The 16,141-nt window shown below is 43.7% G+C and overlaps 1 protein-coding gene and 1 long non-coding RNA gene across 2 annotated transcripts in view; both read left to right on the top strand.

Moving 5' to 3' along the window:
• Window positions 1-16,141, top strand: part of LOC143740074 (uncharacterized) — a 503,207-nt gene that overhangs the window by 181,957 nt on the left and 305,109 nt on the right. The window lies entirely within an intron of this gene.
• The window catches only part of LOC143740069 (kinesin-like protein KIF6), a 204,534-nt gene that overhangs the window by 44,249 nt on the left and 144,144 nt on the right, over window positions 1-16,141 (top strand). Inside the window, exons 10-11 of the mRNA XM_077232147.1 lie at window positions 7,918-8,021; window positions 8,548-8,653. Coding sequence (XP_077088262.1) covers window positions 7,918-8,021; window positions 8,548-8,653 — 210 coding nt within the window. The remainder of the gene's footprint in view (window positions 1-7,917; window positions 8,022-8,547; window positions 8,654-16,141) is intronic.

Raw genomic sequence — 16,141 nt, 5'->3', positions numbered from 1 at the left:
GCGCAACGTCACGCGCGAGACTCAGTGGTAGGCTGCGGCAGTTGCCGCACGGCCACCAATGAGCACGCAAGATTGCCTGCTCTAGGTCTGCTGGCTGCTGCACTGCGTTGACAATAAATGCAAAATTAAGGATAATTTTTGCCTTCAATATCTCGAGAAAAGATGACTTTACACGTAGCGTAAGCTAGCTTACGCAATACTCGTTCCCTCTTCTAGAGAGAACCGAGGTTACGTATGTAACCGAATACGTTTTATGCCAGCCCAACAGGAACTCGGCTATTTGGGGATGTTTGGAAACGCATGCTCAGGAATTTTAAACACTCTTCCTAGGGGTTAATTTTCGGACGCGTTTCAGAATGGACTTAATACGCGCATCGTTTGTTTTTCTTTATTTGGCGAAAAGCACAACACTTTGATTTTATTGTGAGTATCCACAAAAAAATAGACACTTATCAGGATCTAATGATGTACAATACTTAATATGTAAGATCAAAATCAACAGAGTATTTTGAGTTTCTTTTGCACTGATAAGAAAAAAAGCAAGACTATAGTGCGGGGCCGCGATAGTCGACCTCAGAGGGTTAATATTCTTTTTGGATGCTTTTGAGGCTCTTAACATTCTTCAAATTGCATGAAACTCGACAGATACATCACGTTTATTAGCCAGTAGACGTGCAAAGTTTCAGAAACGGGCGTGGTGAGGGCTCAGTAGCGCCACCTTTTGACAAATGTGTTAGTGTTATCTTCAGTAACAAAACTTGGTATGTATATTGAATACAAAACTCGGTATGTATTATATACTCCTCAAGCCGGACAACTTTCTAATTTACAATCATTAGCTCCGACTAACAGGAAGTCAGATATTTTGGTTTGAATGTGGATTTTTCTGAGCATTTTCTCTCTCTCTCTGTCTCTGCCTCTGCGTCTCTCTGTGTGTCGGTGTGAGAATTGATTTTCTTCTTGTTTTTCGAGGTTTCGGGGGCTTTTGGGGCCCTTAACGTGCTCGAAAACTCTTGAAACTTTGCGCACAGATCAGAACCCGCGGCCATCAGGGATGGGCTGAAGCTGGTACCCGGGTGTGGCAGGGGGGCTCAACAGCGCCCCCTGGAACGGGGTTTGAAAACTTGGTCCTTATATCAAATAGGGCTGAAACGATTCCTCGAGTTACTCGAGTTACTCGATTACAAAAATTCCTAGAGGCAAAAACTCTGCCTCGAAGCCTCATTAAATTCCTATGACGCGCACTATAGGCGCGGCGCAGGGATTTGATTGTTTAACACAGACCGTAGCCGTTTCTCAATGTCAAGGATACTACCTTGGCAGGATTGATCCTTCCAAGTCATTTCCTTCAGAGGCTAGGCGAGGCTCCTCTTTAGCATTCGGAGAACACGTAAATGGAACAGGCTAGCAAGTGCACGTCATTGCGTCATTATGTCAGTGAAAAGGTCTGCTTTTCAAATAGAGGTCTCTGCAGACGGTAATAGGAGTTACCAAATCAGGGGGCGAGGCCATAAACAGAGGGGCGTTTTCAACCGCGTTACCTGACTTGCCCACGTCACAGTGTGGGTAGGTCTTAGGGGTGGGGTCGGGAGAAGGGCATCATTTTCATTGCATGATTTATAAACACCCACCAGTGTGAAAACACCCACAAATTTAGAAACGCCCACTTTTGTTCCGCAGAGACCTCCTACTCCCGCTTTTGGCGCTGCAAAAATTCAAAAAGATCAAAAAGTTGTGATGTACACTACCGTTCAAAAGTTTTATTCACACGGACCTGTTCAGGAAGCATATATTTTGAATTTAGTTGGCGCGATGGCGGAGAATAAATATGTAAATAAACGGCAGAAATTGTCTAAAGTGTGGGATCATTACACACTTAATTCACTTAATACACTTAACTCGGTGAAACAAGGTAACGTAGTCTAAGCCTATTGATGTTCGCTGATTTTAATCCCATACTGTATTTGTAGCGATGTTGTCGTGATGCGGTTTGACTAGAAATGATTTTTAGCTTTGATGACATTTTTAAGTAGTAAACGTAACTATCACGTTCAAATGCAAGAGAGTATAGCCTAAAAAAAGAACCCCTTCACACACACACACACACACACACACACACACACACACACACACACACACACACACACACACACACACACACACACACACACACACACACGCCAGTCAGACCGATTGCAGCAATGCATCACATATGCTTAAACTTTTATGTAGCCACGCAACAATAATTTCAGCATGCATTCACTCTACACACCGGGACGTGATGGAGGAACAAATATTGTATTGCAGTCTTTGCGAGACCTTGTTTGTATTTCACGTCTGCCAAATACAGACAACAACAAAAAGTTAAAGTCCCCAGCCTGTTGGTTTTTAATAAAGATTCGGAGTACTCATTTTTCAGTTAAAACGCACGGAAAAAAAAGTGCGTCAGCTTTTACTGCGTGTTCAACAACAAGTCACGTTACAGCTCTTCTTCAGCGTTAAACTACCAGAATACACAAATATGCTTAGAGTGGTTATATTATAACATCTTAAAGGAAAATTCACATATGAGATAGCTTTATAACTTGCATACTATATAACTTATAGTATATAGCTTAACAGCTTTAACTGAAATAGACAAAAGTTTAATATAACTATTCTGTTAATAAAACACACACACAAAAAAAATCAGATTACTCGATCAATCGATCGATTAAGTGCTAGATTAATCGATTACAAAAAGAATCGATAGCTGCAGCCCTAATATCAAAAACGCTTGCATGAATTAATATGAAACTAGGTACACATATAGACCTCATCGAGCCGAACGACTTTCGTGTTCTAAGTTTTACGCCAGCCCAACAGGAAGTCGGCTATTATGGGTTGTTTGGAAAACTCATGCTTTGGAATTTGATATATGTAGTAAAGGTTCAGTGTTGGTGTGATGGAATAAGACAGGGGTCGGCGTGGCTGGGACTCGTACACTTTTATTTGGTCCAAAACAGAAAAAAATGCGCTGTGCGCGCTTTAACATAAACCTCGTTCACGTTCAGAGAACACTCTTTCCACTATTTAAAATAACACTCTTTCCACTATATTAGGCAACACTCTTTCCACTTTTCGTCCTCAGCCCTCAGCTCGCGTGTCGTGCATGAGTACCCAGTCCTTCTCTCTCCGCTATCTTGCACCAGCCGGCTTTTATGCGGTCTCCCATCGCCAATTACTGCAATCAGAGACAGTTGTTCGTCATTTTGCACTTGACCTACTTACTCACCGCTCGGCTCCGTCGTTGCTCTCGCACTACAGACTTCACCAAACTCTGTGTGCATGAAGTCAAGACATTTAGGATGCTAAATTGCGGACGGATTTCTGATATCTCAAACGGTTTGGCCGTGTCAAGGAAATGAATTTATGGCGAGAAAAGAGAAACACGAAGTATTATAACTTTTGCATACATTAACTGATCTTGATGAAACGTCAGCAGTGTGTTCGTGGTAAGAGGCCGATCAGATGGATGCGACTATTGTGAGTCAAAGTTATAGCGCCACCAACTGGCAGCAGGAAGTGTGTCACTTTCTAAATTCTTTTGACAAAAGTGGGTGGGTTAGTTTTACTCACAGTAACAAAACTCTGTACGTATATTGTTCTCATCAAGCCGGACCACTTTCTAATTTACAGTCATTAGCTACGACCAACAGGAAGTCAGACATTTTGGTTTTAATGTGGTAATTTTGTCTCTCTCTCTGTGTCAGTCTGTGTGTCTCTCTCTGTGTGTGCGTGTGCGTGTGCGTGTGTGTGTGTGTGTGTGTGTGTGTCTGTGTGTGGTGTGTGTGTGAGGGGGGCTAGATAAACCATTTGTATTTATGTGACCGATCACGGAAAGTAGAAAAACATGTCGGTTCGGGTACATTTTGATTTATTCAGAGATTCTGAAAGTGTAGTCTCCAAGCTTTTCAACCATGTGTAACACATGGAAATCTGATAATAGTTGGAGAAGTTGTGGCCATTTGAAGGTAGGCTGTCAAAAAAGCTGTTCTCACCTCTCTCTGCTGCTAGGAGTGACAATAGGCCTCATTTACATCTCATTTAGATAAGCCATACCCCCTGTAAAGCTCCCCCCTGTGCTTTACAGCTGTTTTTTCTTTCCTGAGCTAGCTAATAACAATAGGTAGGTATGGAAAGGTCTAAACATGGACTAAACATGAGTAACGTGTACGTGTTCTTAGAATGAACACAAAACGACAAACTTTGATGTTTATGGAAACTCACCCCCAGGACCGGCGAATGCACTTTTGCCGCTCTAGGCGAAAAACAATTGTGCTGCCCCTCTATTTGCAACGTATATCAGCAACAACACACAAAGACCAATATGCCATATACATATAACGCAAAACCAGCAACAACACACAAAGACCAATATGCCATACATATAACGCAAAACCAGCAACAACACACAAAGACCAATAAGCCATAGGCCTACTTACTGTATAACGCAAATAGTGCGCAACGCGCGTGTGCCCAAAATGTCAACAATATTAAAGTTTATGCAGGAGGCAAATGCCTGCTGGCATTTTTCTTTAAGCAGTTATGACAGGAATTTTCCAAATAATCACATTTCACCTCCTCAAATTACTGTTGCAAATCTCTTTACACCACTTTCTTATGAGCGTAAAACACACACATGGAATGGAATGTCCGCAAGCAGGGGGAGGGAGGGAGGAGGGGGGGGGGGGGGACAATACCTTTTGTCTCAAAATGTATTGTGCACTTTTCTGATAATTGTAAATAATAATAATTATTATTATAAATATTATAATAAATAACACACCTACACACCCTTGCCACTAACAATAATAATACAAACAAATATTATGTTAATAAACAATTTGGCGGAGAAATGGTAGGTGGAGTTTCCTTTGCAGTGCCTCATACGCATTTAATGGTTCTGGTACGCAGTGCACTACGCAGCAGTTCACGCGAGTCTCTTCAAACGAGCAGCAGGTAACGTTTAAGCTAATACGGAAAATTACATTTATCCTACCATCACCATGCTACTCTAAAAGTTGCTGCAGCATGCAAGTTAATTCTTAACTACAATAAAAGTATAACTCGATTTCAGACGCATTCTGAGTGACAATGTCCTTCGTTTTTATCCAAGGAATAAAAGTGCAAGGGGAAATGCATCTAACAGATAGTTAAATGAAATCTTAAGTCCATGTCCAACTCTAAATTGTAAGGAATTTATATCTTTGATTTCATAGTAACACTTTACAATAAGGTTAATTTGTTCATTACTCATGTATGAACTAACATGAACTAACCATGATCAACACATTTGTTACTGTAGGCTATATCTTAGTTAATACTACAACTGTTAATTGTTTATTCATGTTATGTCGCAGTCAGTGCATTAACTAATGATAACAAATACAACTTTTGATTTTAATGTTTTAGTAAATGCTGAAATTAATATTAACTAAGATTAATAAATGCTGTAGAAGTGCAGTTCATTTAGCTAATTTTAACTAATGAAACCTTATTGTAAAGTGTTACTGATTCATGATAGCTAACAATGTCTTTCATACATATAATACATACATTAAATTTACAACATCAACATCAACAAAACTAAAAATTAATTTTCCATAATTACCTTCTTGATTCTACCTGTTTTGTTTTGTAAAGTAAATAATATTTAGTAATATAATCATAATTTCCCTATTTTCATTTGATGTGTTATGCATTCTAATAATTGTATCAACATATTTTATTAGAATGCCAAGGAAAGAAAGAATAGAAAAAAAAATTAAGAAGTATTTTTTTTTATTTAACCTTTTTGGTCCCACGCTGCCCCTGAGGAGGTCTGTGCACGCCACTGCCTAGCTGTACGTGTAAAAGCATGGGAAGCGATTCCAGGGATATCAGAATGCAAAGGGGCCATAGAACCGGTACCTCTGAGCGAGTCAGGCTTTTACAGCCGGTTCTATGGCCCCTTTGCAAAATGTACGCTTTTAAATATACCAATACTGTTATCTCAAACATGGAGAGGCTTCTTCATGATCTCAACCAACAGATTCTGCAAAAAAGCGGAAATCAGCCAATTGGGGGGATAAAAAACGCTTCTTTCTCATTTTGCTCGTAAGTTGTGCTGCCGACTTGTGTCTCTATTTTCCGTGATCGGTCACATATATATATATATATATATATATATATATATATATATATACACACATTTAATTCTACGTGGCATTGATTCAAGGAGCTGAAAGCATTCTTTAGAAATGTTGGCCGCTATTGATGGGATAGCATCTTGCAGTAGATGGAGATTTGTGGGATGCACATCCAGGGCACGAAGCTCCCGTTCCACCAAATCCCAAAGATGCTCTATTGGGTTGAGATCTGGTGAATGTGGGGGCCATTTTAGTACAGTGAACTCATTGTCATGTTCAAGAAACCAATTTGAAATGATTCGAGCTTTGTGACATGGTGCATTATCCTGCTGGAAGTAGCCATCAGAGGATGGGTACATGGTGGCCATAAAGGGATGGACATGGTCACAAACAATGCTCAGGTAGTCCGTGGCATTTAAACGGTGCCCAATTGGCACTAAGGGGCCAAAAGTGTGCCAAGAAAACATCCCCCACACCATTACACCACCACCACCAACCTGCACAGTGGTAACAAGGCATGATGGATCCATGTTCTCATTCCATTTACTCCAAATTCTGATTCTACCATCTGAATGTCTCAACAGAAATCGAGTCTAATCAGACCAGCCAACATTTTTCCAGTCTTCAACTGTCCAATTTTGCGGAGCTCTTGCAAATTGTAGCCTCTTTTTCCTATTTGTAGTGGAGATGAGTGGTACCCGGTGGGGTCTTCTGCTGTTGTAGCCCATCTGCCTCAAGGTTGTGCTTGTTGTGGTTTGTAACTGAGCAGATTGTGAAATAATCAGACCGGCACCTCTGGCACCAACAACCATGCCACCCTCAAAATTGCTTAAATCACCTTTCTTTCCCATTCTGACATTCAGTTTGGAGTTCAGGAGATTGTCTTGACCAGGACCACACCTCTAAATGCATTGAAGCAACTGCCATGTGATTGGTTGATTAGGTAATTGCATTAATGAGAAATTGAACAGGTGTTCCTAATAATGTCTGCTTATCGATCACTGTATGTAGTCGTCCTGTAAATAACCCACCCTACTTCCTCATCCCCATGTGTAATATTTAATATTTTCACATTTTTTATTTATTTATTTATTTTTTACTTCCGCTCATGTTGCAGTCCAGTATCTCTATTTGTATGTCTTGCACATTCCATCATTCTTGTTTTAATGCTAATCTGTAATTTATTTTGCCACCATGGCCTATTTATTATCCTATCTTCCTAACCTTACTGCATTTTGCAATACATTTGCACTTTGTATATAGATTTTCTATTGTGTTATGGACTGTACGTTTGTTTATTTCCCATGTGTAACTCTGTGTTGTTTTTGTCGCACTGCTTTGTCTTGGCCAGGTCCCAGTTGTAAATGAGAACCTGACCTACCTGGTTAAATAAAGGTTAAAGAAAAAAAAAAGAAAAAACCTTGTAATATGTTCCAAGGTGCAAGCCTTGAAAATTTTTGAAAAAAGTTACAAACTTCACCACACGAATCTGTGAAAACACTGACAGCGTGCACATTGTTTAGTCTATAGTTATGCGCGTTTGAATATATATGTGCGCAGATGTGTAGTCTTTCTTTACAAATTGACCTCAACAAATTACTTGTCTGGCCTTAAAAATGTATAATACATAATTGTTTTTATCTCTTCCGCATAGCCATGTGAACTGGAACTATTTTGACAACGTTATATTTAATGTGTGATGCGCCCGCTATTTATGCTGCTGAAATGTTTGTTGTTTGTCTGGAAGATGATTGTCCGTTTGAAGAAGGAGATTCGGTCTTTGAAGGAAGAGCTGGCTCTAGTGACTGGAGAACAAAGAAGTGATAAGTTAAACCAAGAAGAGATCCAGCAGTATGTACCCATCAATTCCTCAATTCTCAGTCCGTTAAAACATAAACTAATAATGAATTGAGATTACTGATGGCACTGTTTTTTGAGCATGTGAGATAATAGATCAGAATAAATAATTTGTCCACGATTTGGATTAATTGGGTCTCAGCAGTTAACAGCACACTGAAATATTTTCCATAAATACAGAAGACTAAATAATTAACTTGACATTGGCTAGTTGTAATGGTTGCTGTGGATCTAATCGCACGGAACAGAAAATACTAGAACAATGAGCAACCACAAACCAATACAGTTTGGCAGCAAAACAGTTGTTCCTTTTTTACAATTTCTTCAATTTTGCTACGTCGCCGGATATACTCAAGTCACACAGCCTATGGTAGTTGTTGCTCATGCCACCTTAAACAGCCAATTCACATTGAAAATTAATGAATTCATATTGTTTTGTTGTTGCAGTTTGCTTTCTTATATGTGTTAATGCCTTTTAGTGTTTAACAGTAGGAGGCATTAGTTTTTTCCTGTTTTGTAGGTTGGAAGAGCAAGTAAATGTGTATCTGGAAGACCCTGACAATGAAGTAACATTAGACCTGGGGCCTGATATGAGGAAAATCCACTTTTGTTTCTTTCTGCTAAAGGTACAAGCTTTTTGTGATTATATTTTGTGTGTGTGTGCTTTCTCTCTAGTCTTTCCTCAACATTATTATTTAATATTGGCTTTTTGTTTTGTCTGTAAAAAACTGTAAAAATTATGTTATTTTAGTTTCTGTTCACTAAACTTTAAGCAAGAGGATGGTTTGAAAAATAGATTTCCCCACAAGTTTTACTTCCAAGGCATGCAGACTATTCAATTCAATTCAATTCAAATTTATTTGTATAGCGCTTTTCACAATACACATTGTCTCAAAGCAGCTTTACAGAAATTGCATTTCGGAAATGTACATAGAAAAATATAGTTAGTTAATCAAGTATTAATTTATGGCATAACATATCGCCGGCTTTGAGTCGTCTCTTCACAGGCGTCGAGTCGTCTCTTCACAGGCGTTGGGGCATCTGAAGTCTCCGTTAGAGGCTGGATACAAACTGGAGCTGACGAACGCTATTTACCTCGGGGCTAGCGTCCCGAGATAACAGCAGAAAGGCAGATGGGAAATAATTAGCATAGCTGATGTTCATAATGTTAATGCATTCGAACTGATTCAGCAGTAGTATCAAAGGTTAAGCATTAAGTGAATGCTTGGTTAAAGAGATGCGTCTTTAATCTAGTTTTAAACTGGGACAGCGAGTCTGAGTCTCGTACAATATCAGGAAGGCTATTCCAGAGTTTAGGAGCTAAATGCGAGAACGCCCTCCCTCCTTTAGTGGACTTAGATATCCTAGGAATGACCAGAAGCCTCGAATTTAGTGATCTTAAAGAGCGCGATGGATTGTATGGCGATAGAAGGTCTGTTAAATACACAGGAGCTAAACCATTTAGGGCTTTATAGGTCAGTAGGAATACTTTGTAATTGATACGTAACTTAATAGGTAACCAGTGTAGAGATGATAAAATAGGTGTTATATGATCATATTTTCTTGATCTAGTAAGAACTCTAGCAGCTGCATTTTGCACTAACTGTAGCTTGTTGATTGAGGATGCAGGACAGCCAGCTAATAAAGCATTACAGTAATCTAGTCTCGAGGTCATGAATGCATGAACTAACTTTTCTGCATCAGAAACAGATAGCATGTTGCGTAGCTTAGCAATGTTTCTAAGGTGGAAAAAGGCTGTTCTTGTAATATATGAAATATGATTTTCGAAAGTCAAGTTGCGGTCTAGTATAACACCCAGGTCTTTTACTGTAGTGGATAAAGTAACAGGACATCCTTCTAAATTAAAGTTGTATTGTAAGGGATTTTGTGGGTAGTTTTTCGGACCAATAAGTAGTACCTCCGTTTTATCTGAATTTAATAGCAGGAAATTACACGTCATCCAGCATTTTATATCATTTAGACACTCTGTCAATTTAGATAAGTTAGTGTTTTCATCTGGTCGTGATGAGATATATAATTGAGTGTCATCAGCATAACAGTGGAAATTAATTCCATGTTTTCTTATAATATTACCAAGTGGCAGCATATATATTGAGAATAGCAGAGGGCCTAACACCGATCCTTGCGGCACTCCATAGTCTACTGACGTTATCTTTGATTTTTCCCCATTTAAACAAACAAAATGGTAACGGTCTGATAAGTACGATCTAAACCAGCTTAATGCCTGTCCCTGAACACCAGTGTAGTTTTGTAGTCGATCCAAGAGTATTTTATGATCGATAGTATCGAACGCAGCACTAAGATCGAGTAGAACTAGTATTGAGATACAGCCTTGGTCAGAAGCTAAAAGTAAATCATTTGTAATTTTAACTAGCGCAGTTTCTGTGCTATGATGCGGTCTGAATCCCGACTGGAATTTTTCATAGATATCATTTTCTTGTAAGAAAGAGCACAATTGAGCGGACACAATTTTTTCTAGTATTTTAGACATAAATGGAAGATTTGAGATGGGTCTGTAATTTGCTAAGTTATTTGGATCTAATTGCGGTTTCTTAATGAGAGGTTTTATTACTGCCAGCTTGAATATTTTTGGAACATGACCTAAAAATAAAGACGAGTTAATAATATTAAGAAGAGGCTCTTCGACTACAGGTAACACTTCTTTCAGTAGTTTAGTGGGTATTGGATCTAATAAACATGTTGTTGGTTTAGATGCAATGATAAGTTTATTTAGCTTTTCATGTCCTATAGTTGTAAAGCGGTGTAGTTGTTCTAGAGGGGCCATAATTGAGGCTGAATCATAAGACATCATAGAGGATTGTATATTTACAATTGTGTTTCGGATGCTTTCTATTTTCTCATTGAAGTAATTCATAAAATCATTACTACTATATTGTAATGGAATATTTTGCTCTGGTGATGTTTGTTTATTTGTTAGTCTAGCCACGGTGTTGAATAAAAACCTTGGATTATTTTGGTTATTTTCTATTAGTTTGCGGAGAAGCTCAGCCCTGGCTGCTTTTAGAGCCTTTTTATAACGTGACATACTGTCTTTCCACACGATTCTAAAGACCTCTAAATTAGTTTGTTTCCATTTACGCTCTAAGTTACGAGTTTCTACAGAGACTACAGAGAAACAATATTCACTTAATTTGTTTTGGCTTACACTGAAGCCAGGGGCCTATGTTGTAGGGCCCTATGATTTTCGCGATGCGGAAAACGCGGACGGAATCACGGAATTTACACATGAAAACGTCTCGGTTACGTATGTAACCCTCGTTCCCTGAGTAGGGAACAGAGACGTTACGTCGGATGACGACGAATGGGGGGGTTTCGCTTAGAACGCCTATCGACTTCGAGTATTACAAAACGAGCCAATGGCAAAGAAATGCCATGGGTCTGCGGAATTTGCATAGCGTATCTCCGCCTTACCTCGTGGGTATAAAAGGAGGACGCCGGCAACAGGCAGATATGTTTCTTCGCTGAGGAGCCAAGACTGAGCTCAGGCGATCCCCGCGGTACAGCGGAAAGTGGCAGGAAGACGTAACGTCTCCGTTCCCTACTCAGGGAACGAGGGTTACATACGTAACCGAGACGTTCCCTTTCATTGTCACTCCGAGTTACGTCGGATGACGACGAATGGGGTTACTAGTCTAATCACGCCACTTTCTCAGCTGTCTTCCAGTGTCCTGCGTAAATCTGAGATCCCTGTCGTGAGACTGGCACGGACGAAGGACTCCTATTTAGCACAGGAATACCAAGGTACACTGGGGAGCATATCCCAAAGTTTAGGGGAAATATGCAATTACTGCCAACCCAGAGGGGGGGACTTAGAGAATACACATATGACCCGAAGGAGACATATGGAGAACACTGGGGTGTCCAGCCGCAGGTGGAATATTTCAACCCCAGGGGTGGCAAGGTGGCTTGCCAAGGGAAAGACACATGCTCAAAGAGGCTTACAGTGGAAATACACATGTGGGGGTCGCTCAGAGGAGGGACCATGCACACGGGAGGCACCTAGCCGACGCGCAGGCAATAGACACTGGCGCCGACGTCAAGAGTGCTGGAGTAGCTCAGGGCTTTCGGGGAAGCTCACCTGAGGAGAATATCGCACGTATCCAGTCCGTGGAGTGGAATGGCGAGCAAGCGAAGACACCTGAGCGGGTCCGGTACTAGCTGGTTGGAGCGAGTACACGAGAGGACACTGGCTCCACTCGGAGATTATAGAATCTGGCGAATGTGTTGTGTCGCCCAGCCTGCAGCTCTGCAGATGTCTGTTAGCGAGGCGGCATGCGCTAGAGCCCAAGAGGATGCCACACTCTGGGTGGAGTGGGCAGTCACACCAAGGGGGCACGGTCGACCTTGCTGCTGGTATGCCAAAGCAATGGCGTCCACTATCCAGTGAGACAACCTTTGCTTTGAGAGAGCCTTTCCCTTCAGCTTCCCACCATAACAGACAAAGAGCTGGTCTGAGGTCCTGAAACACTGCGTCCTGTCTACATAGGTGCGGAGAGCGCGTACTGGACAGAGCAGTGCAAGGCTGGGTCTGCCTCCTCCAGGGGCAGCGCTTGCAGGTTCACCACCTTGTCCCGGAAGGGAGTGGTGGGAACCTTGGGCACGTATCCAGGCCGGGGTCTCAGGATCACGTGAGAGTAAGCCGGCCCGAACTCCAGGCACGCTTCGTCAACGGAGAATGCGTGCAGGTCCCCTATCCTCTTGATGGAGGCCAGTGCAACCAGGAGCGCTGTCTTCATAGACAGGAATTTAAGCTCGACTGATTGCAGGGGCTCAAATGGAGCACTCTTCAGGGCAGTTAGAACCACTGAGAGGTCCGAAGAGGGAACGAGAGGAGGGCGAGGCGGATTTAGTCTCCTCGCTCCTCTCAGGAACCTGATAACCAGGTCGTGCTTCCCCACCGACTTACCTTCGATGAGGTCATGGTGTGCGGCAATAGCGGCAACGTAGACCTTCAGGGTGGAGGGAGACAGCCTTCGCTCCAGCCCCTGTTGAAGGAAGGAAAGCACAACGCTGATCGAGCATCTCCGGGGGTCTTCTCGGTGAGAAGAGCACCAGCTGACGAAGAGGTTCCACTTCAACGCATAGACGTGTCACGTGGACGACGCCCTAGCGGAAGTGATGGTAGCCATAGCGGCCCGATGTGGGGGCACAGTTAGCAACCGCGCCCTGGCAGAGGGGGCCAGGGGAGGACCAGGCTGGTCGTCCCGCGGCGGCCTGCTCTGCCAGGGGTCTGGCGACAGAGGGGGACAGGGGCGAAGCGGTCCGTGGACGGCACGCCGTGTCAAGCACTTCTGGGACAGAGGGGGACGAGGAGAGCACGGCTTGTGGGCGGCGCTCTGTGACGTCCGAGAACTCTGTGCTCAGAGACGGGAGAGTCAGCTCTTTGGAGAATAAGGATTCTTCCCCGGCCCTCCCCCGGGGAAAGGAGTGGTCCTGTTACCAACTCCTGGAAAGAACTGAGTCCCATCTCTGAGGAGCCCATCTCAAGAGCGCCGCTATACCCGGCGTGTAGAGGGGTGCGGGGCTGGAGAGGACTGTGGCGTCCGACCGCGGCCTCCAGAGCCGACCCGGGTGAACGGGCGGGGTGGGAGCCGCGGGAGGGCGCCTTCGGCGGTGTACAGACAGAGGGATCTGAGCAGACGGCGGGGCCGTCGGGACAGAATCAACCTCAGTCTGCTCATGGGCGGCTGACAGCTGTTGGGCAAGCCCTCAACCGCACCGCCGAAGAGGCCGACCTGGGATATGGGAATGTCGGACAGACGGGTCCGCGCGGCATCCAGCACATCAGACAGGTTCAGCCACAGAATGGTGAGCATCACCTGACCCAGGGAGCGTACGGCCACTTTCGTCGCTCGGAGAGCAAGGTCAGTGGCGGCGCGCAGCTCAGTGAAGAGCCCTGGGTCAGTCCCGCCCTCGTGCAGGTCCATGAGCATCTGGGTCAGGTGGACCAGCAGAATGACCATGGCATGCAGTGAGGCGGCTGCCAGTCCCGTGGCGCTATAGGATCTCGCCACAAGCGTAGACGAAAAACTACAGGTCACGGGCGGATGCTTAGGATCGCGCCGAGAAGAAGCACTCTGAGGACACATAGCATCGCAACAGAGCGTTCAGCCGGGGGGACCCCAGTGTACCCATGGGCAGCGGCTCCATCGAGGGGAGGAAAGGTGGATGAGATCAGCGAGCGGTTACGAGAAGACAAGGGGGTCTTCTTGGACTTCGAGATCTCATCATGCACGTCCGGGAAGAGAGGTATTGGGGTTTGCCGTGGACGAGGGTCGGCGGCCTTACCCAAAACCCATCGTCCCAGGAAAGCATGGTCGTCATCTTCGGATCAGACTCAGGCACAGCCGTATGCACAACGGAAGGTGGCAGCTGTGACGAGCCCTCACTTCCAGAAGACTCAAACCCACCTAGTGATGCTGCAACAGACATGGCATCTTCCTCTGTAGCTTCAACTGAAACACGCGGGTCACCAGAGGGTAGACTCGCGGGAATCAGCAGTTCACTTGCGGGCACCGTCATTGAAGAGGGGGCCTGGGGTCGCGGACACATAGTCGGCGCCTTGATCCAGACCGTAACCCTCAGGTCACCCTGGCCACCAGCCGAAGATCGGGGGGTGGATGAGGGGACTCTCACTCTTGCGAGTTCACCGAGTCTCGACCTATACATGACGCGATGATCACATTCCCAGCGAGAACACGAGTCACCCACGAGCGCTGTTCAAGCATGATCAAAGCCCAAACACACTAGACAGCGCTCGTGCCCATCAGAGTCCGATACCAGTCCGCTGCAACCAGAAATGCACGGGCGAGCCGTCTTTAAAAAGCGTGCGAGCTCTTTTATGAGAGGAGAAAAAAACTCTGCGATGTTGAAGCACACAGGGAGACACACACACACACTGGCAGATCACTGCACAGATCAGCAGGCACTGTGAGCTCGCTGCAGATCGCCGTCACACCAACACCGGAGAGAGAAGCTCGTCTCGTAGAGCGAAGTCAGAGATGACTGTGGAGTGAAGGAATACTCTTGGCTCCGAAGCGAAAACATATCTGCCTGTTGCCGGCGTCCTCCTTTTATACCCACGAGGTAAGGCGGAGATACGCTATGCAAATTACGCAGACCCATGGCATTTCTTTGCCATTGGCTCGTTTTGTAATACTCGAAGTCGATAGGCGTTCTAAGCGAAACCCCCCCATTCGTCGTCATCCGACGTAACTCGGAGTGACAACGAAAGGGAACTGAATTCTCTTATACATACGGAATTTGCATATATTTTGTTGACATATTAAATAAATGTTTTCTTTTTACTTCCTTCTCATTTTTCAGTTTAAAACAACAAACGTAGAAAGTTCTCTACCTAAACCATGGCCAAATGGCATTGTTAAACATGCTGCCTAGTAACGTTAACCATACGTCCTCACTTTCACGCGCAGGGAAAAAAATGCGAGTGGCTCCTGATAAGCTGTACGTTCATACCGCCGCCGACTTGAGCGACAAAGAAGCTCTGGCCGCCCTGCCAAGGACGCTTGTCAAAAAGTACGGGGAAGCTTGTTGACGCTTTGGCCGCTCTGACCGCTCTGACGTAGCAGGGAATAGAGAAGTGTCACAACATTAAAATGTAATAAACAGAAAAAACAAGCAATATATTGAAGAAACCTTTTATAATGACAGCATTTGAATAACCGTTTTGGTCACATTTGATCGGGAAAAAAATAAAATAATTAGCTATTATTAGGTGTTCAAGCACAAAGTGCTGAAAACCTATTGTAATTGCTATTTGAAAAAAAAAAAAAATTCCCCTAAAACGCATCGTGCAGCCCTAACCGTAAGGCCTAGAGACTTGAAACTCGGCCAGATGGTAGGCCACACTTTTGGGGAGAACCTATCAGAGTATGACCCCAATTGGCCCATAGGTGGCTGTTGGTCCTAGCCTCAAGCTTTTTACACCACTGTGATCCTTGGCTTAAGACGGACAATATGTATATCTCCGATTTCGATTTAAGCACACAAAAAAAAAGTTATGTCGGATTTTGTCCAAAACCTACTTTTGCGAACTAGTCCCTGGTTTTTCG

The sequence above is a fragment of the Siphateles boraxobius genome, unplaced genomic scaffold, assembly GCF_051911475.1.
Source record: "Siphateles boraxobius isolate OS27281-9 unplaced genomic scaffold, OSU_SipBor_1 164, whole genome shotgun sequence".
Classification (NCBI taxonomy): Eukaryota; Metazoa; Chordata; class Actinopteri; order Cypriniformes; family Leuciscidae; genus Siphateles; species Siphateles boraxobius.
This window is presented reverse-complemented; position numbering and strand designations above follow the sequence as displayed.